This window comes from Acomys russatus, chromosome 8 (assembly GCF_903995435.1).
Source record: "Acomys russatus chromosome 8, mAcoRus1.1, whole genome shotgun sequence".
Taxonomy (NCBI): domain Eukaryota; kingdom Metazoa; phylum Chordata; class Mammalia; order Rodentia; family Muridae; genus Acomys; species Acomys russatus.
In genome coordinates, this window is record NC_067144.1 from 22,397,410 (window position 1) to 22,425,188 (window position 27,779).

Consider the following 27,779-nt stretch of genomic DNA (forward strand, 5'->3'; position numbering starts at 1 on the left):
ATACAATTCGTGCAAGGGGACGGCTGGAGTACGAAACGACTTCAACACTTGTTTGCTTATGAGTGAGTGACGTGACCTTAGGTGGCGTCTCCGAATCTCCCTGCCGATGTGAGGGTATTCAGACACTAGCCGCCTGAAGCTAAGGAGCTTTAAAACAAACAAACAAAAAATCCCTACAAAGCCTGCAAGCCACGCGTGGGCGGAAAGTCCAGCCACCCGCCCCGAGGCGGGAGGGAGAACCCCACTGCGCAGGTGCACCGGGAGGATGGCGAGCCGGCTCTGTTGGCCGCAGGTCTGTTTCCGGGGGCCAGCTCGACGCGGAGCTGACGTCATCGCTGTGCGCTGCCACGTCTCCTCAGCTCCTGGGCGATGGAGGCTGAGGATGAGTGGTGATGGGGTCGGGCTCTGCTTCTGGCTTTAGCTCTGGCTCTGGCAAGAACTCCCGGTCTGGGTCTGGTAACCTAGAGACCCGACACGTTTTTTCGACTCTCCAGTGGGGTCCTGCCTGCGTCCCGGCAGCTGTTTTGGAGAGCTTCAAAGAAGGGAGGGAGTTCGGGTGCCCGGGGTCGGATCTGTGAAGCCGCCTCCTCCTCCAAGGGATCCCGCTCCGTGGCCCGCCTGTTCCATGCGTGAGTTTTTCTTAACTTGGTTTGTCCTCCCGCTGTCCCTGGCGTGCTTCGGCCCTTTCAGCCGCAGGGGTGGGACCCCTTGGCGATCTTTTTTCTTGGGGGCTAGTGTTGAAAAAGCCTGTGGCTTCTCGCCTCCCACCGTAACCTATGCCACTCTCTTGCGTCCCAGCCTTTTGCCCCTCATCTTACTTTCTCTTTAATTGAGCAAGGGGATCAGCTGTCTTTTCCTCTAACAGTTTGGGTTCTTTGTCCCACCTGGCGTTTGTTGTTAGTCTGCAGTCAAAGGATCTGGAAAACATTGGGTCCCACTGCAGTATCAAAAAAATTTTTTTTTCTCAACGTGTGGTTTACAGAGCATTTTTAGTTGTATTTAGGAAATATTTAATATATATTGGCAGAGCCATATTTGCTCAAATAGAGGAAAACAGTGTGCCGTCCTCCCTACCCCCGTGAAGATCTTTGTCGTTTTGTTTTGTTTTGTTTTTCGAGACAGGGTCTCTTTGTGTCCTGGACTCACTTTGTAGACCAGGCTGGCCTCGAACTCACAGCGATCTACCTGCCCCTGCCTCCCGAGTGCTGGGATTAAAGGCGTGCGCCACCATGCCTGAAGATCTTTGTCTACTTTTAATTTTGCAGTTTCATTAATCTCTCAGTGGTTTTACGGTGGCTTTTCTGAAACGGGCAACCATTTGAATGAAATGAAGAAACAAACTCTGGCAAAAGATTTGGTCAAGGTCAGATAATGAGTGACTTGCCTTATCTCAGCCAGATCCTGTGATAACAACCTGTTACTTTGGACAGTGAAAAATTTCCTGTATTTCAAGTGACTTTAATGTGAAATAAATTAGTAATTAGTAAGGTGTGGGGTTTCTTATAAACTTCAACCTGATTGTAGTGCGTTTGATGTGTCAGCAACAAAAGACACAAATTGTAAGTTGCCTAATGCTAAACAAAGCTTAGATCCCAGTTTAAGCCTCTGACCTTACCCCAAGGTTCAAGCAGTATACACGAAAATGGGAGCATTTGCTTGAAATTTTAATGTGAGTTTTGCAAGGTCTGCTTCCTTAGTGTTTTTGTTTGTTTGTTTTTTCGAGACAGGGTTTCTCTGTGTATCCTAGACTCACTTTGTAGACCAGGCTGGCCTGGAACTCTCAGGATCTGCCTGGTTCCCGGGCGTGTTCCACCACGCCTGGCCTGCTCCCTTAGTTTTAATGTTTGCTTGTTACACCAATTTCTGTAAAAACATCTACCTGATATTTAGGGTTTTTTTTTTTTCTTTTTTCTTTTTTCTTACTCAGAGTTGAAATAACGTTGACAGCCATTAGCCTGGGTTGCAACTGCAGGTGGCACTGGAAACTGACCGGTTCCTGGACATGCCCAGTAGAAGGAGGGGTCCTAGTCGGCAGCAGCTAAGCCGGTCAGCTTTACCGTCTATACAGACTTTGGTTGGTGGTGGCTGTGGTAATGGAACAGGCTTGAGGAACAGGTAAAGAAAATAAACTGTGCATGATAATTTGCATAATTTGTGATAGCCTATTATCAGTAAGACTTACTATAAAGGTAATTTTATTTAAATATTTGCTTATCAAACTTTGTTCTTGTCACTGACAAAAACTAAAAATTCTGCCTTTGAAGACAAAAAGCTTAGTGTTTGAGAGTACTTGCAGGTAGAATGGTATTATGTAGGGACCACAACGTGGAAGAAGTGTCTGATTCTTCTTTTTTTTTTTTTTTTTTAACTTAAAAATCTTTTTTGTTTTATTTTTTGGTTTTTCAAGATAGGGTTTTTCTGTGTAGCCTTGACTGTCCTGGACTCACTTTGTAGACCAGGCTGGCCTTGAACTCGCAGCAATCCATCTGCCTCTGTCTCTGCCTCTGCGCCACCACACCCAGCTGCTTAAAAATATTTTTTCCGTGTTTTATGTGTATGAGTGTTTTGCTTGCATGTATGATGCCTATGGATGTCAGAAGAGGTTGCTGGGTCCCCTAGTGCTGGAGTTGGGTTGGTTCTGAGCCACCATATGTATTCTGGGAACCAAGCCTCTGGAAGAGCAGTTACTGTTCTTAACTGTGGAACCATCTCTCTATCCCCCAACCGCCTTTTAAAAAATCACCCACTGAGTTAACTTTGTGCTGTTCATATGCTTCTGGCTGTGGGGCTGTCCAGTGAAATGTGGTTGACTTCTTAAAACTGACTTACCAACCCAGGAGGCCATCAGCTGTTCCTAGCTCCTCGTTAGAAGTGGGTGCTCATAAGCCCTTTCTTTCTTTTTAGCCCCCCCCCCATCTTATTAAAAGTTATTCTGGCAAAAAGTTGTTTGATATTAATAGTAACTGTCGACTGTAGCCTGAAAATGTTAAGAATTGTGCCATGTTATATAGGACTCTAAAATTTGGGTTGGATGTGTGTGCGTGTGCATGTGTGTATGCATGAGTGTATATGTTTGCCAGCCAGAGGACAAACTGAGGTGTTCCTCCTTACGTGCTCATTGAGGACAAGCTGAGGCGTTCCTCCTTATGTGCTCATTGCTTTTGTTTTGAGACAAAGGCTCTCAGTGACCAAAAAGTCGCCAGATAGGCTAGGGTGGCTATTGAGTTCCAGGGTCTCCTCAGTGCTGGATTACAAGGGTATATACTACTATGCCCAGTTTTTGTAGTTTTGTTTTGTTTCAGAGCTTCATACGTGAGCACTGTATCTGCCTGACTCTTACTCCCAACTCCTCATGTACATATGTGTGTGTATGTATATACAGCCTACTGACTCTGTTTGGTGTTGCTCATACACACGTGTTTAGAGCTGACCTTTCATCCTATGAAGGAGTTCACTCCCTGAGGCAACCAATTCTCCCCCTTTCAGCAATCATTGGTTACCTGTAGCTCTTCATCTATGTTGGAATGGTATGGAATTTCTTCTGTCCACATTGGCATGCCAGCTGCTGTTGGCACTATGCCATTTGTGTCCTGCAGCCATAACTATTGAGGTTTCGTAGGTGTATTTTTTTTTTTTTTCTGTCATGCCTAGGGGACACTCTGTCAACATGTATTCTGCAGACTTTTTCTGCCTACTCTTATGGTATTTGTTCCTGAGCCTGAGATGTAGGGGCTATGTTGCAGATGTAGCAGTTGGAGTCTGTAGCTGCACTTGACCAGTGTGGATCTCTCTAATCGTCTCCATGTGTTGCAGAAGGAAGCTACTTTGATGAGCTACATTTATCTGTGGTTATAAAGATAAAAATTTAGGATAGAGTTAGACACGTGACAGTGCTAGGTTTTCCTCTCAGGTCTGTAACTTCTCTGGCCATGGATAGTTGGCTGTGTTTACACTCCCTCTCGCGGAGTGGGCTTTACATTCAGTTAGACAGTTACTGGCTACCTTCAGGATACAAGGCCACTGTTGTCCTGTTGGGGGTATCTTACTGGTCTAGCCATTGTTGTGGTTCATATGCTTTACAGCTGGGTAAGATTGCGTCTCTGTTGGCAGATTGCATAGCACCTTCTCTTACTGTGAGAACTAGTCCTTAGGGAGGAGGTTTCCAGGTCAGTTTCATCTCCATTCCTCTAAGCTCTGTGATTGAAGTGTGTGGTGTCATCAACAAGACAGGCTTACCTTCAAGTTCCGGAAGGCGGATGAATAGTCTATATTGTTTGGGGAGACTTTTGTAGTCCTCTAAGCAACAACTCAAAGAGAGGTTTCCCATTCTTGACTCTGGGGTTTTTGTTATACAGTGAACAGCTCTTGGGAGGAGCATCATCATCCTGTGTGGAGCAACCCCACTATTAAAACACACAAGCATGCTAAGCATGTGCTTTACTACTGAGCTACATGGCCAGCCCAGGATGTTTGTTTGTTTGTTTTTTGGCTGGTCTTAACAGGACAACTCATGTCCCTGGAGGCTTGATCATGTAGCAGTTCGGAGATACGTTTACTTAGTCATGCAATTGGTCAAGATAATTTTGCTGAAATATTTTTGTTTCCTCTCTGAAAAGTTTTTTTCTTGTCTTGATTTTGGTTTCTAGAGTTACCAATTGGTCCCACTCCTGTCTCAGGCTTTCCTGATATGCTTGAGAGTTTGTGTGGAGGTTGTGGCAGAGGAAGGGACACAGTTACTCATATACTCTTGACCTGACACTGGTCCTCTTCCCTAGTGGAAGGTCGTTCTCTTCGACTGAGTGCACAGCTTTGGGGCTGCACGGGTAGGAGGGGACACCCAGCCAGCCCCCCCAGATCCGCTGAGTCAGCCCTACTGACTGACTGGCTTATGGCTCCCTCTAGCTAGCTTACTGTTCTCAGAGCTGCCCCATGGGCTTCTTCCTGGTCTGCTCTGGTGAGCCGAGAAGGAAAGGCCATCAGGAAATACTGGTAGTCATCCAGGTCTACCAGTCTCTCAGTTAGCCTAACTTTTCATGCTTTCATTATTAGAATGTTGAAAATAGCTTTAGAGATAAGGAAAGGAAGCAGCCTGCTATTTAAAAGGAGCTACAGCCCAGCTTTGGCGGTGCACACCTGTGGGAGGCGAGGATGGGAGGCTAGGGTGGAAGGCTTGAGAGCATAAGACCAGCCTTGGCTACATGTTCTCAAACAGAGAAAAAGGACTAGAGCTGAAGCTTCATTCCTACGTAGTTCTGCTTACGTGGATACTTACAGTGCACTGGGAGGGAAGAGGAACATTTGAAAATGCTGCTGCAGATAATAATAATAATAATAATAATAATAATAATAATAATAATAATAATAATAATAGAAGACAGAGTCTTACTATAAAGCCTTGGCTGACCTGGGACAAACTGTGTAAACCATACAGGCCTTGGATTTAGTTTGCCGCTCTCTCCCTCATAAATGGCGGGGGGGGGGGGGTAAAAGGCATGTCCCACCAAGCCTGGCAGTATTGATAGTTTTGTTTTGTTTTCTTTTTCTTTCTTTCTTTCTTTTTTTTTTTTTTTTCTTGAGACAGGACAGGGTTTCTCTGTGTAGACTTGGCTGTCCTGGACTCACTTTGTAGACTAGGCTGGCCTGGAACTCACGAAGATCTGCCTGCCTCTGCCTCCCAAGTGCTGGGATTAAAGGCATGTGCCCCCACTGCCCAGCATCAGTATTGATAGTTTTAACTGACTTTAGTAATGCTCAGATAGCCCCTTTTAAAACTTATTTATTATTTTTTAAGGGACTTTTTTTTTTGAAGAGGGTGTTTTCATAATTTCCTATTCTTTATTGTACCTCTTATTGGCTTTCAGGGTTTCAGTCATCTTTGCTTTGATCTACCGTTCTCCAACCTCTTTCCTCTTTATTTTTTGGTTTTCCTTGCAGTCCTGGCTGTCATGGGCTTTTTAGCTTTTTTAAACTTCAAGCCCAAAGACAAGAGACTAAGGTTAGATAAAGCAATAAAGGGCATCAGGAGGAAAAAGGAAAGCATTCCTATATAAAGAGAATCTGTAAGGTCAAGTTATCTTTTCCCCCGGGTTTGTTTTTGTTTGTTTGTTTGTTTGTTTGTTTTGTTTTTGAGACGGAGTTTCTCTGTGTAGCCTTGGCTGTCCAGCTTTGTAGACCAGGCTGGCCTCAGATTCACATTGATCCCCCTGCGTCTGCCTCCTGAATGCTGGGATTAAAGGCATGCACCACCATGTGTGGCTTTTCCTCTTTAACATATGTAATTTTTAAAAATAATTACTTTATTTTTAATACATTGGTGTTTTGCCTGTGCGTATGTCTGTGTAAGGGTGTCGTATCTTGAAGTTACAGACAGTTATGAGCTGCCATCAGGGTGCTGGGAATTGAGCCCGGTCCTCTGGAAGAGCAGTCAGTGATCTTAACCACTGAGCAATCTCTCCAGCCCCAATATATGTAATTTTTGGAATTATAGATGAGGATAGGAGAAATGTGTTTTTCAATAGTGCTAGAATTACAGGTGTGTCCTTTTTTCTTTTTAAGATTTATTTATTTATTTATTATGTTTACAGTGCTCTGCCTGCATGTACCTGTAAGCCAAAAGAGGGCATCAGATCACATTATAGATGGTTGTAAGCCACCAAGTGGTTGCTGGGAATTGAACTCATGACCTTTGGAAGAGCAGTCAATGTTCTTAACTTCTGAGCTATCTCTCCAGCCCCCACAGGTGTGTACTTTTATAACTAGGTTAAAAACTTCTTTTTCCAAACAACGATTTTTATTTGTTTTTCTTTCTTTTTTCTTTTTTTCCGAGATATGGTTTCTCTGTGTAGCCATGGCTGTCCTGAATTCTCTTTGTAGACCAGGTTGGCCTTGAATTCACAGAGATCTGTCTGTCTCTGCCTGGGATTAAAGGTGTTCTCCACCACGCCCAGTTACAACAACTTTGCTTTTTAAAATAAACTACCTTTCATTTTAATCCTTTGGAAACACATTCTTCATCCCCATTGTTGGGGGGTGTGTGGTGTTTTTGATAAATGTAGCCTTCTAGGCTAGAACTCCCCATGTAGCCTAGTGACTTTTGAACCTAAGATTCCCCCTGGCCCCAAAACAAAACAGTCAGTCTGTCTGTCTGTTTTCTTCAAATTACATGTATAAGCCAGGTGTAATGGTGTGTGCCTTTCATTCCAGTTCTTAGGAGGCAGAGGCAGGTGAGTCTCTGTAAGTTTGAGGCCAACCTGGTCTACAGAGCTAGTTCCAGGATGAGGCCTGGCGGAGGTTACAGGGGCGGGATGTGCAGCTTGGGAGACGTGGGAGCTGTGCAGCTACTCACACTTCCCCTTCTCCATTCCATCTCAGACTAAGGGATGGTATCACCCATTCACAGTGAGCTTTCCCTTAGCTCTGGTGCGTAGGTGCTTCTCTTCAGTGACTCTAAGTCCAGTCAAGTTAGCTTGACACCAGCTTCCCCCGGGTAAGTCTGGTGTTAGGGGACACAGTGCTCTTGTGGCTAGTCTCCAGTGAAAACCTTGCCCAGTGCAGTGCTGAACACTTGGAAGACAGAGACACATAGAGCGCTCTTGAGTTCAAAGCTAACCTGCTCTATGTAGGGATTTCTAGGCTAGTCAGGGACAATATAGTGAGACCCTGTCTGAAAAAGAAAGACAGATAGACTTAGGTTTTGAGTTTCTAATGAGTTTTCTTGGTAGACAGTACCTTGCATGCATCTTAACAAATTGCTGCTATTAGAATTAAGTGCATCCTAAACAGGATTCTTAAATCTGGCTAGGGAATATAGCTCAGTAGGTAGGGTACAGGCCTAGCATACTAGAGGCCTTGGGTTAGCTTTCAGCAAAGTCTTGAACCAGGGTGGTGGTGGATAGGCCTGTAGTTCCCGCATTTCAGAGTTGGAAGCGGGAGCATCATTTATTCAGACGACTACAAAAAACATTGGGGTTCCCAAATGTGTGTTTGCATCATATTAAATGGTTCTCCCTTGCTTCCCTGTGCCAGTGCCTTTTACATGTTATCAGATCACATAATAGATGGTTATGAGCCACCATGTGGTTGCTGGGACTTGAACTCAGGACCTCTGGAAGAGCAGTCAGTGCTCTTAACTGCTGAGCCATCTCTCCAGCCCCAGATTCTCTTTATATAGGAATGCTTTCATTTTTCCGTCTGATGCCCTTTATTGCTTTATCTGACCTTAGTCTCTTGCCTTCTGGCTTGAAGTTTAAAAAAGCTAAAGTTGCAGAGTATCACAGGTGTGAATCTTCTATGTGGATACTTTATTTTAAATGTCTGTTTTGAAACAAGTATTTCCCTAGCATTTGCAGAGGCAGGAGGATCTCTGTGAGTTCGAGGCCAGCCTGATCTACAAAGTGAGTCCAGGACAGCCAAGGCTACACAGAGAAACCCTGTCTTAAAAAGCCAAAAAAGAAAGAAAGAAAGATTTTATTGGCTTGTTTAGTGGAACAAGCCACTTTCCTTGGAGAATTTTTTTTGACCTTATAAACTCTTAAATAGCATGTGAGTTGCACATACTTTCACCCTTTATTTTGACTGACGGGAAACAAGAATTTTTCATTTGTTTAGATTAGAGTCTTCTGGCTTAATGACATTTCATCAACATTTTTAATTTTGACATTTATGGCTAACTAAAGTGAGGTAGCTGTGGCACTAATCCTTTGCATTCAAGTCATAGAGTTCTTCACTAATCATAGTAAGCAAAGTTCATGTTCCCAGGAGTCCCTTAAAGTACCGTGAATGCCACATACCAGCTAGGATCCTATATTTGGAATTTTTAGAGTGGTAGCAACAATATTGTTCCTTCTCTGGTTATTAAAACCAAACCTCAGGGCTGGCGAGATGGCTCAGAGGTTAAGAGCACTGACCGCTCTTCCAGAGATCCTGAGTTCAATTCCCAGCAACCACATGGTGGCTCACAACCACCTATAATGTGATCTGATGTCCTCTTCTGGCGTGCAGCCAGTACACTGTATACATAATAAATACATCTTAAAAACAAAACCCAAGCCTCTTTCCCCTTGTTGTGTAAATAAGATCTCTAACTCTTCCCAGGAAACTTTATTTTCTATCCCTGTCTTCCCACTGTGGATAGCTGTGCTCTTTCTGACGCGTAAGCAAGCGTGGGTGGAAGAACAAGAAGATAGGGACTAACAGTTCTAACTTTGTGTCTTAAGAGATCTTTCTGTTTTGTAACTGTTGTGACCTGCTGTTGTTGTCTTCTTTTTTTTTTTCCTCCCGTTTTTCAAGACAGGGCTTCTCTGTGTAGTCTTGGCTGTCCTTGGCTCACTTTGTAGACCAAGTTGGCTTCGAACTCATAGCGATCCGCCTTCCTCTGCCTCCTGAGTGCTGGGATTAAAGGCGTGCACCACCATGCCCTGTCTTCCTAAATGTATATATCTGCAGTGAGTTAAGAAAAATATTTTTGTTCTCAGGATTATGATCTGGTAGCTAAGACATAAATCTATATGTAAAAATTTATGTGATAGAATAAAAAATACAAGAATAGAAGCATAATTAATTTAAGTTTGATGAAGAAAGATGTATCAGTCTTGAGTTAGAGTAAACTTCACAGAGGACATGTTTGAAATATCCCTTAAAGCAACCCTGCCCCCTTTTCTCTTGTGCATGTATGGGGTTAGAGGACAACTTGCAGGAGCTTTTTTTTTTTAAACTGTGTGGGTCTCAATGTTCAAAATTAGGTCTTTCAATCTTGACAGCTGGCACCTGTGTCCACTGAGCCTTCCTCCAAGCTGGATAGTTTTTTTCTTTTTCTTTTTCTTTTTTGTTTGTAATTCTACAGCTATAACCCAGATAATTGTATGTGTTAATAGCAAAGTAGAAGGATCCAGGGGGTCCTAGAAACCTACAAGTAGAACATTATGATAGGCAGATTTGGGCCCAGGGGTCCCGCTCAAACTAAGGCACCAGCCAAGGGCAATACACGTGGTAAACTTTAAACCCCTTCCCAGATCTAGCCAATGGTCAGAACATTCTCCACAGCTGAGTGGAGAGTGGGGTATGACTTTCTCATGAACTCTGGTGCCTCATATTTGATCATGTCCCCTGGAGGGGGAGACCTGGTGGCACTCAGAGGAAGGACAGCCGGTTACCGAGAAGAGACTTGATACCCTATGAGCATATACAGGGGGAGGTAATCCCCCTCAGGAACAGTCATAGAGGAGGGGAACAAGGGGAAAATGGGAGGGAGGGAAGAATGGGAGGATACAAGGGATGGGATAACCATTGAGATGTAACAAAAATAAATTAAAAAAAAAATTGTATGTGCTTAGTTAATGCTCTGCCACTGAGGTAAGAGCCCCCTCCCCCAGCCCCTTAAAAGTCTTGAAGAATGGAGCTGGGCAGTGGTGGCACGCGCCATTAATCTCAGCACTTGCAAGGCTAAGGCAGATGGATATCTAACTTTGAGGCCAACCTGGTCTACAGAGTGAATTCCAGGACAGCCAGAGCTATACAGAGAAACCTTGTCTTAAAACAAAAAGTCTAGAAGGATGAATAAGAAAATATCTATAAAAGTTTTGTCAATAACTATGTGTGTGAGAAGTTAAGAAAGTGATTATTGTGTGTGTGTGGGGGGGGGTACATGTGCTCCAGATAGCACACAGCGTAGATAGTGAAGGCGGTGCAGATAGAGAAGGGAATTGTGGTAAGGCCACTTTGTTAAGGACAGGACCTTGTGACTTACTAAAAAAAAGTCTTTCTGTTATTTGAAGGGTCAGGTGAGAGAGAGAACTTTCTGAATTTCACTTAGAAAGATCCTTGAAGGAAAGTTAAAGATCTTGATAACTGGGGCTTATTGCATTGATTTAGGTGAAAATTGGTAAATGGTGGAATCAAGATAGTGCATTGAGAGGGAAAAATGAGGCTAAAGAAAATTTTGTAAAGTGGAACCCAGTCCTTTAGAGAGTGATTGAATATGGAGAGCCCGAAGAGAAATTCTAGCGTACATGTTTTTATTTGGTCAGCCAGCAGAATAAGCCACAGACTAGTGTCAGGACTATGGGGTGGGTAGCACAGATGTTCAGTGTGCAACTGTGTAATGAGACTAAATTCAAGGCAAGCTCTATGGACATTTTTTAGCCTTCCATACCCAGGAGATAGTGGAAGGCATGGCTACACCTTAGATCATTGATAAAATGTTTAGTGACGAGAAGGAAGCGGGGAAGCCAGCAGTCCCAGGTAGGGGGCACAGGCAGCCGGGCTTTTTATGCTGTGTGACACAGAAGGCTATCACCCTTTGAGCTAACTGTAATTTCTTTTTCAGGAATGGTAGTGCTATTGGCCTTCCAGTCCCACCTATCACAGCCTTAATCACCCCAGGTCCTGTTCGTCATTGCCAAATCCCTGACTTGCCAGTAGATGGGAACCTGTTCTTTGAATTTCTTTTCTTCATCTACCTGCTGATTGTTCTGTTCATTCAGTATATCAACATCTATAAGACTGTGTGGTGGTATCCGTACAATCATCCTGCATCTTGTACTTCACTGGTAAGTCTTCATTGTCAACAGGCGAGAAAGCAGCTGGGGCAGTGACTCACATAGGCCTGGCTGCTCTTGAGCTCAGTAGGTAGCTGAGGGTGACCTTGCCCTGCTAAGTTTCTTACTTGTGCTTCCAGAGTGCTACCACCAATGCGAAACAAATTCTCTAATAGGTATCTTGCTACCAAACCTCAGATTATTTTCAGAAAAAAAACTTTCTAAAGTTGTTAAAATATAAATATTGCCAGAGGAAATTAAAATAGAAATTAAGCTTTATGATATTTGGTTTTCTCTACATTTGTTAAATTCATTGCCAGATGCCACTGTGATTAAATTCCAGCAGCCTTTTCTTTTTGGTGGTAATGGAATCAAGCCCAGGGCATCAAACCCAGGGCCTTATCTATGCTAGACACATGTCTCCAGCACCTTTTTAAAGACTGGATTTGGATATTAAATTTTGAAACAACACATCACAGCCTGAGGAAGTTCTTCTTTGAGCTGTTGTTAATCAGGGGCCCTACTTGGGTAGAAACTGCCATCTTTTAATTTGTGACCTTCAGGATTGCAGTTCAACTTTGTGATCTAGAAATTGGAAAACATAAAAGAGAGAGTTTGTTTTTGAGGCAGGGCCTCACATATTCCAGGCTGGCCTTAAACTCATTGTGTGCTAAGGATGCCCGGAAACTTGCGGGTTTCCTTTTTCTCTCTCCTGAGAGCTGGGACTACAGATGCCCAGTTTATGAGGTGCTGGAGCTGGAGCCCAGGGTTTCATGTGTGCCAGGCAAGCAGTCTTAATCAGCTGAGTTACAGCCCAGTTCCTAAGGGAGCCATGCTTCCATCATTTTCACGTGTACACTCCTAACTATAAGGGAGCCTAGAATGTTCTTTTAAGCACATATGTTAATCTGAATAAAACTGGATTCTGTTACAGAACATTGAGCTGACTCCTAGCTCTGTATGTTGAGTACATAACATGGACTGGAGAGTAGCTTCCAGAGGACCCACCTTCAGCTTCTGTACCTGTCATGGCTTTTGACTCACTGTCACCTGTAACTCCAGGTCCAGAGGGTGCCCTCTTCCATCTTCCATGCGCACTTGTACTTACATGCACATACCCACACACATACATGCGTGCACATAATTAAAAATTATAAAAATAAATCTTTTAGAAAGACAAATTATAGCTTTCTTTCTCTATTTTTTTGAAGGGTAGTAGTAAATCATGAGGCAGAGAAGGTTTTCTCTAAAGGTTATATATCAAACGCCCATGGTTCTAGTCAGAGGATTTGACATACATGTTATCTAAGCAGAAGCCACTGTTGTGAGAGGACTACAAAATATTTCAGAACCTTCCTAAATGGGTGGATATAGGAAAGAAATAGGAGTTTAAACCTTCAGCATAGTATGGGTAGGGAGTACATTTGTAAAGTTTTAAGTATTTGTATCACTTGGTTGTTCCTGGAATCAACTGTTAGGATTTTTCTTCCCATATTGACCATTTGCACTTACTACGGTGGGGCATCATTTTAACTTAAGAATTGTAATGAGTTGGTGTCTCCCCCCCCCCCCCCCCCCCCCCCCCAGGCAGGGTTTCTTTGTGTAACAGCCCTGGCTGTCCTAGACTCACTTTGTAGACCAGGCTGGCCTCGAACTCCCAGAGATCCTCCCGTCCTCCGCCTGTGCCCCACCCCCCCACTTCTCTCCCTCTCTCTGCCTCTCCCTTTTTTTGTTTGTTTTAGATAGTGTTTTGCTATGTAGACCAGGCATGTGTCTTCACCATGGCCAGCTCTTTTCTTTTTTTTCTTTCTTCCAACAAAGCAGTTTCAGAAGTATTTTAGATAGTTATTTAATGTCTGGAAAGATACGGCAGTTTGTCATGAAAAGAGAAGTAGCTGGTAGGCAGCTTCCAGGGTCCCCGAGTCACTGTGTCTGTGGTGGTCTCAGGAGACCTGTAGCGGGTGGGCCCTGCTGCACAGCACTGAGATGGCTACACACGGTGCTTCTCTCTGACGTGCTTCTTTGTTTCTCTTATAGAATTTTCATCTCATTGACTATCACCTGGCAGCATTCATCACAGTAATGCTTGCGAGGAGGCTCGTATGGGCCCTCATTTCAGAGGTACATTGGCTCATTCACTATCTTCTGTCACCTGTATCTGAACAGAGTTACTAGAGTGGAATCAGACTCAAATGTGAAATGAACAAATATAATTTTAATACAATTATAAATTAATTGCTTCTGTATGAGTTGTACCAGTATTTAAGAAAAAAAGTTTTCCTACAGTGTTTAAAATCCAAATGTGAAATATTTCAAGAAAATTATTAGAAATGTAATTTGTAGGATTGGGGGATCTAAGCTTAATTTTAGCTTATAGATTAAAAAATTTTTTTTAGTTAAAAACAAGATGTATTTCAGGTAATGAGTTACTTGTAAATATGTAAGTGAATCTGAAGTACTAAGTTTCAGGTAACATTCTTTGAAATGGTTTGTATACCACTGTGGAATTCCTAGTAATAAACAGTTTGAAGCTGGGTGTGGTGACGCATGCCTTAATCCCAGCACTGGGAGGCAGAGGCAGGTGGATCTCTGTGAGTTCGAGGACAGCCAGGGCTACGCAGAGAAACCCTGTCTTGAAACAAACAAACAAACAAACAAAAAAAAAAAAAAAAAAAAAAAGAAAAGAAAAAAAGAAATGTCAGTTTATTAGAACTTACAGTTTTGAAAAGATGGTTTAAATTTTTTTTTTTATGATTAATCTCAAAATTAAAACCTAAGCTTTAGTAGACAGAGGAGGAAAGAATTGCAGCATCAAAGAACCTTTTCAAAGCTTAATGTTGTTGATAGAATTGATCATTGGTGTCATTTTTCATAAGTATAAACTTGGTGAAGGATGAAAATGTGTTTTCATAAATTCTACTGTATTTAACATAAAAATGACGGCAAAACAGAAATGGTAACTTAGCCAAAGTGGCTGCTGGTTTTTAGTGTTGTGAAAGCCTATTTTTACTTCTTGTTCTGAGACAGGGTCTCACTAAATTGCCCAGACTGGCCTTGAACTCACTGTGAATCCAGGCAGGTCTTGGCCTTGCAGTCAGTCTATGGAATCACAGATCTGTCTTCCAGGCCCTAAATGTTTCTGCCTACAGGAAGCCTTCCTTCAGTTAGAGTCTGTAGTTCTTTGTGCTCCTGGGAGTTTAGGTTTTTCCTGTAGCACCCATCATACTTTAAAATAACTGTTGACATTTAAGTTTAAGGTTTGCATTTATTAACTAGCTGTTTTTTGTTTTTGGTTGCCCTGGTTCTAGGTCTGATACAGGTTCTGCCATTTATATCACAATATGAGTTTAGGTTCTCAAATAAGGCAAAATCACAAAGGAGTACAAATCCTGCTATTTCAGTGCCATTCCACAGAAGCAGTCTCTTATTTTAGTTTTTGAAACAGAGTCTTGCTTTGTAGCCCAGGCTGGCCTGCACTCAGGTGAGCTTCCTGCCTCAACTTCTCAGTGTTGGGAATATAAGTATATGCCATGGCCCAGCTTGCCTTTTAAGTTTCTAATTTTAAGTTGAGAATGGAGGCAGTGGAATAGTTCCAGTGGCTTAAACAGCTTCCCCAGGATTTGACACATGAGGTCCATTGATGTGGGGTGTGTATTCAGGTGTGAAATAGAACCATTTTTCCTGCTGTAGCTTAAAACATCTTGAGCCTTTCCCACAGTTTGAGGCTCAAGCAGAGGTATGGTCGTCATTTAATGCTATTTCACATTTTTAATTGCATGTACTGTGGGTATCTACAGTGTGTGTGTAAGCATAAGTACAGATGCTGTCGTGTATTACAAGGACAAGATCCTGCAACAATATATTGCTAGGAGATTTTCTCATTGTGTGAACATTGCATAGAATTTTTACACAAACTTGGATGGTGGCTGTCAGTCACCTCACATGCCTCTTGATGTGGTCAAGAGGCGATGCTGCCAGAATTGTACTATGCACTGCTCCACAGTAAACTTACAGGAGAAGCATTAAGACAATAACAAAGTATGATATATAATCTAGTTCCAGTAGTTTTCTTCAAACATTATTGTATGTAACTACACTGTACTTTTATACAACTGAAAGTATAGCAGGTATGTTTAAGTCAGCATCACCACACATACACCGGCAACTGACATTCTGACTGTTATGATATCACTGGACTAGAGAAGTTTTTAAAGTCTGTTTCTTTCTTTTGAGATGAGGTCTTGCTATGTTGCTCAGATGATCTCCATCTCCAGGCCTCAAGCAATTCTGCCTCCACTTCCTACATAGCTGTGATGAAGGCTTGTGATATACATAGATATCTCATACAACTCTTCCTAATTTTATTCAACGATTACAATGTATTCAAGTTGACTGAACTTTTTACTGATCATTAGTGTAGTGTGTAGTACGTACACATTATATATGCTAAGTACTATGGTCTGTAAACTAAGGCATGGGTGTAAAGGAGAGACTTGAAGTGCTATCCTCTCATGTTTATTGGTGACTGCGTTTCATTTTTAACCCTTTTCTGGGTCCTAAGACTACTGTTTTGAGCTGGAACATGCCTTTAATCCCAGAAGAGGCAGAGACATGAGGGTTATGCATTTGAGATCATCTGGGTTACAAAATAAGGCTCTACCAGAAAAAAGTGAACGCCACAGACAGAAAGAGTGCTGTTTAGAGGTGAAGGTGGAGCCTGCTGATTTCCCTACAGTTTACTAATGGTGTCTTTGCCATGTCCTTTTAGGAAAATATGACATTTAAAGCTTCAGCTTTTGACAAAGATATTTTCTTACCATATGTAGTCAGTTTTAAATATTTGTGATAAAGAGGCAGATTTGAGTAGCTATGATAAAAAGAATTAAATATGATAAATCATTGTTTCCATGTGCACAGAGGTTTAAAAGGAAACAAAATAATCTGTCAAAGATGTGATTACTTTATGAAACTTTAGTGATTTGTCAAATATTCATCCAGCAAAAAGTTCAAAAGAAGAACATTTAAAAGAGAAATATTGAGATCCTTGTTTGGTAGGGAATAAGGCGAGACAACCAGCTCCTCTCCATCTTTTGTTCCTTCTTCTTTACAGCACGGTGTGTTGAACCTAAATCATCATCTAAGCTGCCCAGGCTGGCCTTGAGCTTGTTCTGTAGCCCAGGCAGGTTTTCAAGCTTGTGAACTTTCTGCCTTAGCCTCCTACATAGCTCTGATTACAGGCCTTGCCACCAGGCCCAGCACCTTTTTATCTTACATCTTTTTTACATTAAAAAAAAAAACAAAAACAAAAAACACTTGAGAGGGTGTTGAAATACAGATTCCTTGGTTCAGAATCTTGTTTTGTATTTCTGGACAAGAAAGTTGTTAGGTGTTGATATGTTTTGTAAGCAGCCTGGTGTTCCTCTGATGACTAGTTCTTGGGCTAATGTTTAAGAAGCCCAGGTATAAACCAGCGATGACTGTACAAACTAACTGGAGGGCTGCATGAGGGTTATGGAGTAAAAGGAGATAACAGTGCCTAGACAAGTCTGATTAGGAAGGTAGGTGTAGGTGGGCACTTCTGTTTTTCACTAAAGCTAAGCTCTCAATCTGAGGCTATTGAGTAGACAATGTATAAATGTATAAAGTGGTTTTTTCGGTGCTTCCACACTTGCAGGCCACTAAAGCAGGTGCAGCATCTATGGTTCACTACACAGCTCTGATCCTGGCCCGGTTGGTGCTACTCACTCTGTGTGGATGGGTGCTTTGTTGGACCCTCGTCAACCTCTTCCGAAGCCATTCAGTCCTCAATCTCCTCTTCCTCGGCTATCCGTGAGTATTTCATTTTGCATTTTATTAGCAAATATAAAGTAAGAATTTTGAAAACTAGAAAGCCAATAGATATGTCCACTATGTAATTTGCTTTCTAAATGAAGGTAGTTGGGGAAGCAGGTATAAAACAAGACCATTCTGGGGAAACTGAGACATGTGACTATTTTCCCAGCGGGGACTATTTCAGGTGGTTCTGTTCACCTGGTAAAGGTCTCTAGTTTAAGAAGAATCCAGTCATCAAGGTGGCTAGCAGACTTTTAAATTTAAGTATATAAAGAAGGTTATTGCAGCTGGGCATGGTGGAGTACGCCTATGATCCCAGCACTCTTGGAGGCAGAGGCAGCCGGATCTGTAAGTTTGAGGTCAGGCTGGTCAACAAAGTGAGTCCAAGACAGCCAGGGATACACAGAGAAACCCTGTATAGAAAAACAAAAACAAAAACCCCAAAAAACAAAAGAAGAAGCTTCTTGCTGAATATGGTAGCTCATGGCTTTAATCTCAGTATTTGAATAGCAAAGGCTGGTGAGTCTCTTGAGTTCAAGATGGCCAGGCTATATCAGGAGACAGTGCCCCCCACCCAAAAAAAGATTATTTATTCTCTATATCCCACAAAGTAGTAATAAATATGTAATTTAAACAGATCTTAGGTTTAAATATATTTACTTTTTTATGCTTTGAAACTTGTATAATCTACCTTTTATGTAAGCATCAATTAAATAGCAGAAACTTAAATTACTGAGTTTGCAAATAACCACATTTTTTTTTTTTAACCCTCCTCCACCCTTCAGTTTTTAGCCCCTTAGTAAATGGGTCCAAGTCTAACAACTGTGGCTCCTAACCATGTCTTGAATCTGGCTGCTCCTCTGCCTGATTATTGTATTCTTTTTTTCATTTCATTTTTTGTTGTAGCTAGCTAGAATGATTTTCAAAATGGGAAATTTACCTGAGAGTGGTGGTAATACCTGTAATCTTAGCACTTGAAAGGTTGAGATGGGCAAGTTCAAGGTCATCCTGGGCTACATATGGGTTTGAGACCATAATTTGAAGTATTTAGTCGTTTTTTGTTGTTGTTGTTGTTGTTTTGTTTTGTTTTTTAAGAGAGCCCTGTTTCAGTTCCTATAACCTGCCTGGTAGTTCACAACCATCTGTAATTATAGTTTCAGGCAACTCTTCTGGCCTCCATGGGCACTGTGGTACACATACATACACACAGGCAAATACGCATGCATATGAAATTGCACATAAAATATATCCTTTTTTTTTTTTTTTTTTTTAGGTTTATTTATTTATTAAGTATACACTGTTCTGCCTGCAGGCCAGAAGAGGGCACCAGATCTCATTATAGATGGTTGTAAGGCCCCAGGTGGTTGCTGGGAATGGAACTCAGGAACTTTGGAAGAGCAGACAGTGCTTTAACCTCTGAGCCACCTCTCTAGCCCTGAAATATATCCTTTTAAAAAATGTTTAATGGCCTGGTGTGGTGGAGCACACTCCTTTAATCTCAGGACTTGGGAGGCAGAAGCTGGTGATCTCTGAGTTTGAAGCCAGCTTTGGTCTACAAGTTCTAGCGCAGCCGAGCTGTTACACAGAAAACTGTCTGGAAAAAAGCTATTAAAGCAAAACCAACAACAACAAACCTTTACTAAATGCTTCCCTTTAATGCATAGAGCCTTCCCTGGTGTGCTGCTCTTTTCTACTTCCCTTCCTCTTACCCCATGTCTGTTATTCGTTGCCACAGCGTCTCACCACATGCTGTCCTCGTGCAATGCACATTATTGCATTTGTGCTGAGCTTAGCTGAGAATCAAGAGGCTCTCCTTATCTTAGCTGCCTGTGCTTCAAGCCAGAGACTTGGGATTAACTGGCCTCCAGAGCATCTCACCTCAGTCCCCATGACTCACCCCCTGGCAGGTTAGCCTGGGTATGATCACATGAGTTTGGCAGGGTATTGAGAGAGTGTCTTTGTACAAGCTCCTTTCAGCTTTCTGATTGTACTATGTTGCCTGACATCTTAATTGACCCAAACAAAAAAGCCACATTGTTGAGCTCAGCATGAGGATGAAGCTGTGCAGTCACATAGGAAGTGTGAGATAACAGGGAAGGCTGAGGAACTGGGGTCCCCATCCCACTGCTGTACACTTAGCCTCTCACAGTCCCTTCTAGATGTCAGCTTATGTTTCAGCACGTTTTTATTGTTTCAAGACAAGGTTTTTTTCTATGTAGCCTTGGCTGTCCTGAAACTCACTCTGTAGACCAGGCTGGCCTCAAACTCAGTGATCCCCTGGCCTCTCTGCCTCCCAAGGGCTGTAATTAAAGGCATGTGCTCCACCCACCCCCTACCCCCCACCCCACCCCCACATGCTTATTTCATCAATATTGAATTTAATGAACCTTATAGACGCCACAGTTTTGCATATAGAGGTTTTTAATTTGTTTTTGTTTAAGATGGGGTCTTACTGTGTGGCCTGGAATGTACTGTGCAGCGATGGCTGGCCTCAGACTCTTGACAGTTTAGCTGTTTGGTGGTACCAAGTGTACAAGTGATTTTTCTACCTGATACTTGTGACGCATGATCCCATCCCATCCCACCCCCTCATAGGTGTGTTCATGGTGGATCCTGGAGCTACCACACACCATTCTCTGAACTAGTAAATAGTTCATCTTCTTTTCCTCCATTGAAAACTATGAACATGCACCACTTGTTAGTTCTCTTGTTTAAAATGAATAAATGACATGTTTTTACTGGTACTTTTTTTATATCTGAATTGATAGCAGCAAAGTGATAATTACCTAATGATCCTGAACTCAATCCCTACAGTCAAGAGAATTTGTCAGAATTCTCAAAAAATGCAGTTATTTAACCAAGTACTATCATATGTAGAAATGTACTGTACTTCTAGAACTTAACTTCTTGAACAACTGCTCTGTTTCATCCACCATTTCAGGCACCAAAGGTGCATCAATGGGTTAAGTAGACTTATATTACTTCATAGAGTTTAAGTTGGTAACAAGGGAAAGTAATCCAAGAAGTCAGTACCATCCCCAATAATAAATCTCCCAAGTGCACAAGGAGAAGAAAAAACTATGGAGAATCTAACCGAGGCAGGCAATGATACTGTGGCATTCTACTTGGTTTTGTTACTTCCCACCCCACCCCACCCCAATAAGGTACTTGACAGTCCAGCTCTATCCCTTGTGTGGGCCATGCACATAGCCTTCTCTCAACAATGCACCTAACAGCCAGCTACATCTACATCCCTCTCTGAGCAGTGAGTGGAAGAGGTTTCTTCTTCTCTTAACACAGTCAGATCTAGACAGTTTGTTTCCAAATATATTCCTAACAAAGAATGGGAAGACTGGTCTGACCCGAATTGGTTTGGGGTGGATGAGCAGTGAGTCAAACTGTCCTGAAGTGATTTTGGGGGGGAAATCTTCTATTTAACATCTTGTGCTGATGCGTAATTTAGAGTCCATAATTAAAGTCAGATGCATTATAGGAAGCGACATGCACGGCAGAAAAATGATTATATGACCTAATCTCAACCAAAATATAAGCCCACTCTCATTGCCTTCCTTAGTAACTGAGGTCATCCTTCTCCTGGACCTCATAAAAGAAGCTGTGCATAGTAATCTGCGCCCTTGGGGATCTGTGTGAGCCCTTATTTCAGTTCTTCCAATAAGAGTCCAAGAACCCAGCAATCCCCAGCTCAGGCCCTGCCCACTGGCAGTGACCGTGCATAATATCTGCATTCTGGAGAGGATTGTTTCTGGGTGTTTATATGTGATCATTGGGGGCTTTTATGTAATATCATATCCTGCAGTGCATAAACAGGGCTTTTGGAGAAAACAAGGCCCCCTAGGGTTACATTGTCTTGAGTAGACCATGGCGTAGTCACATGATGTGCCAAGGTAGGAATTGGTCTCATTCTCATATTTGCTTTGTGTTACAGGTTTGGTGTTTATGTTCCTCTCTGCTGTTTCCACCAAGATAGCAGAGCTCATCTTCTTCTCACAGACTATGTGGTTCAGCACCAGGCGGTAGAGGAAGGTGCTTCAAATGTGGGCAGTTTGGCCAAATCCAAAGATTTCCTCTCCTTACTGCTGGAGTCTCTAAAAGAACAGTTCAATAATGCCACGCCCATCCCCACCCACAGCTGCCCCCTATCTCCCGATCTCATTCGAAATGAAGTAGAATGCCTGAAAGCCGATTTCAACCACAGAATCAAGGAAGTCCTCTTCAACTCCCTCTTCAGTGCCTACTATGTTGCATTTCTACCGCTGTGTTTTGTGAAGGTAAGCAGGTATCCTGCTCTGCGCTCCCTGCATTTGTGTGTCGGTTACATAAACTGGGTATTTCTTGTTTAATTCCCCTTTTCTCTGTCTCCCCTTTGGCAGCCTGGATGGTGGAGTTCGGCTGCATCTGGAGTGCACTAATACCGCTCCTGGTTGGCGGATAGGTATTTCCATACATGTGATGCACCCCGTGGTAGCCCTTCCTTCCTTCCTTCCTTCCTTTTTTTTTAAAATATGTTTTTTAAGTTTCTGGGAAGAGTAAAGATTGGATTTACCATAGCAGCTTAAGAGAACCGAGATTTCAGTGAGATTTAGACTGTTGCGGTTGGCATTAGCAGGCTGTCAAGAGTCTTTTTGAATTTAACCTAACCATCCAACTAAACTTAATTTATTTCAGTAGAGGGGATAAATGGGCCAAAATCTTTGGGGATATTTTTGTGTCCTTCTTCCACCCCTTCAGAAGCACTCTGCAGCTGGACTGGCCCCTCAGAAGCACCCAGTTCTTCTAGAAAGGAGATTCGTAAAACACAGTTGCTCTCCCTCCCAGCCCTGACTTGTACAGCCAGAAAGTCAGGTTGATTTTGGAGACCTCTGCTCTTGATGTTCTGCACGGACAGCAGGACAACCAGTGCATGTTGACTCAGTGTGGCGTTTGTCTGCAGGGCGTATGTGCACACACCTCTCCCTGCCCCTGTCCACTGCCAGTGCATGGATCTTTTCTCTTATGATCTCTTCCAGAGTACCCAGTATTACGACATGCGCTGGTCATGTGAGCACCTCATTATGGTGTGGATCAATGCTTTTGTCATGCTTACCACGCAGCTGCTACCATCCAAGTACTGTGATTTGCTACATAAATCAGCTGCTCACCTGGGCAAATGGCAGAAGTTGGAACATGGGTTCTACAGCAATGCACCACAGCACATGTGAGTAGGGCAGAGGGTGAGCCATGTAACACTTCTCTTCACGATGCTGGTCATGTTATATGCTTTATGTGTCATTCTCCTCCTTGACGTCAAACATTGTTTGGTTTTCATTTATGTGGATGTTTGTCATTGTACTAAAAAGAATACAGGGTATTAACTCATTTCCACCACCATCGCCAGCTCCTTCTCAAATGGGTCCACATTTCAGCTGCCCAGTTGCTCTAGAGTGCATTTTACTCGGCAGTTTTCTTTCAGTTTTTACCCTTTGCCCAAATCCAAATATATTTGGGTGTATATATGTATGTATGTGTGTATACATATATGTACGTATAATTAGTTTAAACTGTTTCGTAAGACTTTAAGGTTTGTCTTCTTATCTTCATTGCCACAACTAAGCAGTTGCTAGCTCTTCATCCCACACTTGAAACAGCTGGAATTCGCTGCTTTCATCTTTTCTAATTAATCAGATGTGGTCTAGTAATTTTCTTTGCCTATTGTTCTTTCTTTTTTCTTCCTAATCTCTGTACTGTGTCCGTGCTTCTCCGATTCTTCAATGAAAACTGTCCCTGGCTTTGATTATGTACCTTTATCAGTCATTTCTTTGCATGGCCTCTGTAATTAAAGATGCGTAGCTTCCAGATGCTTTCATTCTGTGAGCTCTAAGCCTACTGTCATAGCTGTCTCTCAGGCCTGCAGCATCTTCGATTATGGACCCTTCTCACCTCCCTCTTTTTTTTTTTTAATATAATTTAAATATTTCACAGTTTCATCCACCAGTGTTCCCCTCATTAAACGGAACAGATTAAGGTGACCTTCCTCCCCCTCTCCCCGCTCAGAGTTCTCCCTTCAATTATCTGCCTTGATGTCTGATACAGATTAGCGCAGGCCTTCAAGCCCAGGAACTGAAAGAAAGAAACCTGAATGTGGGCAAAGGACAGATTTCAATAACAATTGAAAGTACAACCCACAGTCCTAGTACTGTACATCTTCAGGCTACTGGTGGCACGTGGCCATGAGGTGTATCATCACCTTAATGCTGGTAAGTGTGAGCAAGGCCGGTGGAACGTGTTCTGAACTGGGAAAGCTTCATTCAGGGCGCTAGAATAATTTTTATTGTTAACATATCTAAACTGCTGTCCCAGTTCTTATCCTAGGAAACTAACCTTTCCAAAATCAGGAAGTGATGAATTAACTTAGAGTTAAGTGGAAAAAAAGTTTAATTTGAAGATTTCCATCCTTCTGCAGCTCCATTACATTGACGCTGGAAAGAAAGAAGCTTTTTCCTCCCTAATATCTTTTCCTTAGAGAAAACTCTATAGAAATAAACCAAGAAAGCGGTAAAGAGGAAAGTCTGTGTTAGTACTCGTGTGTGTCTGTGTTCTGCATATAGCTTCTCACATCTGTGAGATACTTGAATTATGTGATAGGTAAACGGACCCTGTGTAGGGGTGTGATTATACAGCAGATGTCTTCTAGTTTGGCAGTGCTGTTAATTTCTCTGTTTTTTTTTTGTTGTTGTTGTTGTCGTCGTCGTTGGCTTTCCCCTGCTATTTGTAACCTCTTACTTTCTGCTCACTTGGGTTCCCGATGAACACTCACTCTCTCACACCTTCTGGCCGCTCACCCTCTAAGCCTTTTACCTCACACTGAATTAACTGTGTCCTTAGGAGTTTCTGTTCACTGTATAACAGTGAAGTTGCCATGACAGATTCTAACTCCTAAGGGTTTGGCTGTGGGATACTGTGTGTATGTTCAGAATTCAGGCAGATGAAGCCTTGAATGCTTAATCTGGCCTTTCAAAACACTGCCTCTTCAATTCTCAGTGTTCTAACAGTGCATTTCTTTCTCCCATAGTTGGTCAGAAAACACAATATGGCCTCAAGGGGTGTTGGTGCGACACAGCAGATGTTTATATAGAGCCATGGGACCTTACAACGTGGCAGTGCCTTCAGATGTATCCCATGCCCGCTTTTATGCAAGTACCACTTACTTATTTTTCAAGCATAAACTTAGAATTGTTAGGAGACCACTCTGTATGCAAACACCCATCATAGCATGTGATGGGTACAACAGGAGATTATCATGTGGTAATTGTTGCTATTACTGTCACATTGGCCCTTGATCTTGAGAAATGTCATTGGAAAGGCACCTTAAAGTTCATATTCTATTGTGTAAAACAAGCAGGGAGTTCTATGACTTCCTTTTTCACCTGGCAGCTAAATTTGGTAATTATAGGGGACCGTCACATATGTTGTATGTGAGCCTGGCATGGTAGCATATGACAGTAATCCTCACACTTGGGAGGGGAAGGTAGGAGGACCAAAAGCTCCAGGGAGTCTTGGCTATATCAGCCTTGTTCAAAAACAGACAGACAGATGAGTCTGTGCATTAAAGGACTCTGTGATATAGTAATAATCTTTTTTAAAGTGTTGTCTTGATTTTGAAAGAAATAAAGTTAAATTTTAAAAGAGGAAAAAGCAGTTCTGTCCCGTTTGAACTTAATGCCTTGAGTTGTGTTCTAATTAAACTGTTTTCTAGATGTTTTGGCTAGATCTAGGCAAGATCAGAAGTATCTGACTTGTACAGAAAGGGCAGCTGGCTGACCAGTGTGGTAGGAAAAAGGTGTATGCAGAGAGTAAATTTTAGTCAAAGTACCTGATGTGCAGTGCACTGCCTTAGAATTCTATAGTAACATTTATTTTATATCTTTTTTTCCTGTCCTGCCAATTCCTTTTGAGAGGACATGGATTTTCTGGTTCCTGTGAGGCCTTTCACATGTAACCCATGTCAGGGCAAGATGCCTGAAACCCCTTGTTAGAGGGAGGAACATGGGAAGGATAAAAGGAGACGGTAGCACCTGCTCTACTCGTGGGGTTATCTTAAGATCAGGAGCGGACTCATAGCATGTGACTCTCCATAGGCATCAAGTCAGCAGTGAAGCCTTTAGGTATTACGAGTGGATTGTTTTGCCGCTGCTGTCCCCTTAAGTTATTATAGTTTTCTTGTTCATGTTGGATAGCTGAAAAATCAAGCCGAATTCGTGTAAGAAAAATGAACTAATTGTTGGTTTTAAGTAACCAAATAGGTGAATCACTGCTTCTCAGAAGCGATCCTAGCGCTACTGTGTTTACATGAGCTGGCCTGTCTCTAACAGTGGTAGGTTCCTTTCCTAAACTTCTGTATCAGAATCCCTGGAGGAGCCCTGGGATTAGGAGACTTGTGAAGTGCGACCTCACACCTGTCTGTCTGCCTAGGCAGGCTCTCCTAGCACTTAGGAAAATGGAGGCAGGAGGATCAAGAGTTTCAAGGCCAGACTGTGGCTACAGAGTGAGACCCTGTTTTTAAACAACCCTGATGAAATACTGAGTAAACAGAGCCGCCCACTGGCAGTGACCGTTAACTTCACAACCTTCACTTATGACTTGATCTGTTTGTGGGTTACTAGTACAGTTAGCTACATGTTGCCACAGAATCTGAAATGGCTTTTTTCTTTTTGGTTTTTTGAACAGGGTTTCTTTGTGTATCCTTAGCTGTCCTAGACTCGCTTTGTAGATCAGACTGTCCTTGAACTCACAGTGATCCTCCTGCCTCTGCCTCCTGAGTGCTGACATTAAAGGTGTGCGCCCCCATTTTACAAAACAAAGAAGCTACTGTATTGATACTGCAACTTGTAATACTTTCCTCTTTCCCCAAACTTGTCTAATATTGGTTTTTATGTCTTATATTAGGTCCTAAGCAAAAAAAGATTTTTGTAATAATTTATGATTCATAGGCAATTTATAAACAAATATATTTAAAATGATATATTTTAATATTATTATATAAATATTTAAGTTTAAATATATAATCTTTTAAAATACACATTTTAGCCAGGCACAGTTGTACACTTGGGGAGGCAGAGGCAGGTGGATATCTGTGAGTTCGAGGCCAGCCTGGTCTACAAAGCAAGTCTAGGACAGCCAAGGCTACACAGAAAAACCCTGTCTTACAAAACCAAAAACCAAAAACAAACAAAACAAAACAAAACAAAAAACCCCAGCATATATGTTGCAGCTTTAATTTTTGGGTCTGTGTTACAAAGCCTAGAATATTTCCATGTAGCCCTTTTACCAATCTGACCTTAGATAAAATACATCTATGGTGCCATGTTAAAAAACAATGTTGGGCTGGAGAGATGGCTCAGCGGTTAAGAGCACTGACTGTTCTTGCAGAGGTCATGAGTTCAATTCCCAGCAACCACATGGTGGCTCACAACCATGTGGTCTGATGCCCTCTTCTGGCCTGCAGGCGTACATGCAGGCAGAGCACTATATACATAATAATAAATAAATAAATCTTTTTAATAATCATTGGATATAATCATTTTTTGCATTTTAGAGACATTGCAGTAAAATTTATCTATGAGCAAAAGGAGAAAGATTTTAGATCTTTATAGCAAGAAATAGTTTGGCATTGAATATGGAGACCTACTTGGTATTGAGTATGTGAGCTAATAACTATGAAATTGTTTTAGGAAAATTAAGTCAATAACTTTACTTTCCCACTGAGATCACGTTTGTTTTTAACTTCCTTACAGTTCCTGTTTCACCGCCCTTTAAGGCTGTTGAACCTGCTCATCCTCATCGAGGGCAGTGTTGTCTTCTACCAGCTCTATTCCTTGCTGCGGTCGGAGAAGTGGAACCACACGCTCTCCATGGCACTCATCCTTTTCTGCAACTACTATGTTTTATTTAAGCTCCTCCGGGACAGAATAGTCTTAGGCAGGGCATACTCCTACCCCCTCAACAGTTACGAACTCAAGGCAAACTAAGCTGACTCTCAACAATGAGGGAGAACTCAGATAAAAATATTTTCATACGATCTATTTTTTTCTTGCGATTTTTATAAATATTTAAGATATTTTATATTTTGTATACTATTATGTTTTGAAAGTTGGGAAGGGTAAGGGATATTAAATGTATCCATAAACAAGGTGATGTGATCATTCATGTGTTAGCATATCTGAATATTATACATGAGAGATCGCCCCTTCAGTAAAAGATTGACGTGTTTGTCTGGCTCTGGGGTAATGTTCACTTAGGAACACGTTCTGCATATCACTTGATACAGTGTCTTTGGTGTATTTGTTTTCTTCCAAATCTTTTTTATTATTTTTAGTTCCTCCCCTGGCCATAATTATTGCTATAGGAAAGAGATGA

At 42.1% G+C, this 27,779-nt stretch overlaps 1 protein-coding gene across 3 annotated transcripts; it reads left to right on the forward strand.

The window, feature by feature from the left end:
* Nucleotides 1–328: 328 nt before the first annotated feature.
* Tmem39a (transmembrane protein 39A) lies at nt 329–27,779 on the forward strand. 3 transcript variants are annotated; one of them, XM_051149910.1, is made up of 9 exons: nt 329–629; nt 1,973–2,115; nt 11,324–11,546; nt 13,572–13,655; nt 17,209–17,363; nt 21,313–21,655; nt 22,394–22,581; nt 24,436–24,556; nt 27,158–27,779. In XM_051149910.1, the coding sequence occupies exons 2-9, from the start codon at nt 2,003–2,005 to the stop codon at nt 27,389–27,391; spliced, it is 1,461 nt and encodes a 486-aa protein (XP_051005867.1). In that variant the 5' UTR covers nt 329–629; nt 1,973–2,002; the 3' UTR covers nt 27,392–27,779. The 3 variants fall into 3 exon arrangements, with proteins under 3 accessions (XP_051005867.1, XP_051005868.1, XP_051005866.1); XM_051149909.1 differs by having other exon boundaries at nt 330–629; nt 1,928–2,115; XM_051149911.1 differs by lacking the exon at nt 13,572–13,655 and having other exon boundaries at nt 1,928–2,115.

Bases quoted from the DNA above. Each gene is read 5' to 3' on its own strand.
- Tmem39a (XM_051149910.1), top strand. From the start codon at position 2,003: ATGCCCAGTAGAAGGAGGGGTCCTAGTCGGCAGCAGCTAAGCCGGTCA. The intron at 11,547-13,571 runs GTAAGTCTTCAT...TTTCTCTTATAG, and splicing joins CTGCATCTTGTACTTCACTG to AATTTTCATCTCATTGACTA. The intron at 22,582-24,435 runs GTGAGTAGGGCA...TTTCTCCCATAG, and splicing joins AGCAATGCACCACAGCACAT to TTGGTCAGAAAACACAATAT.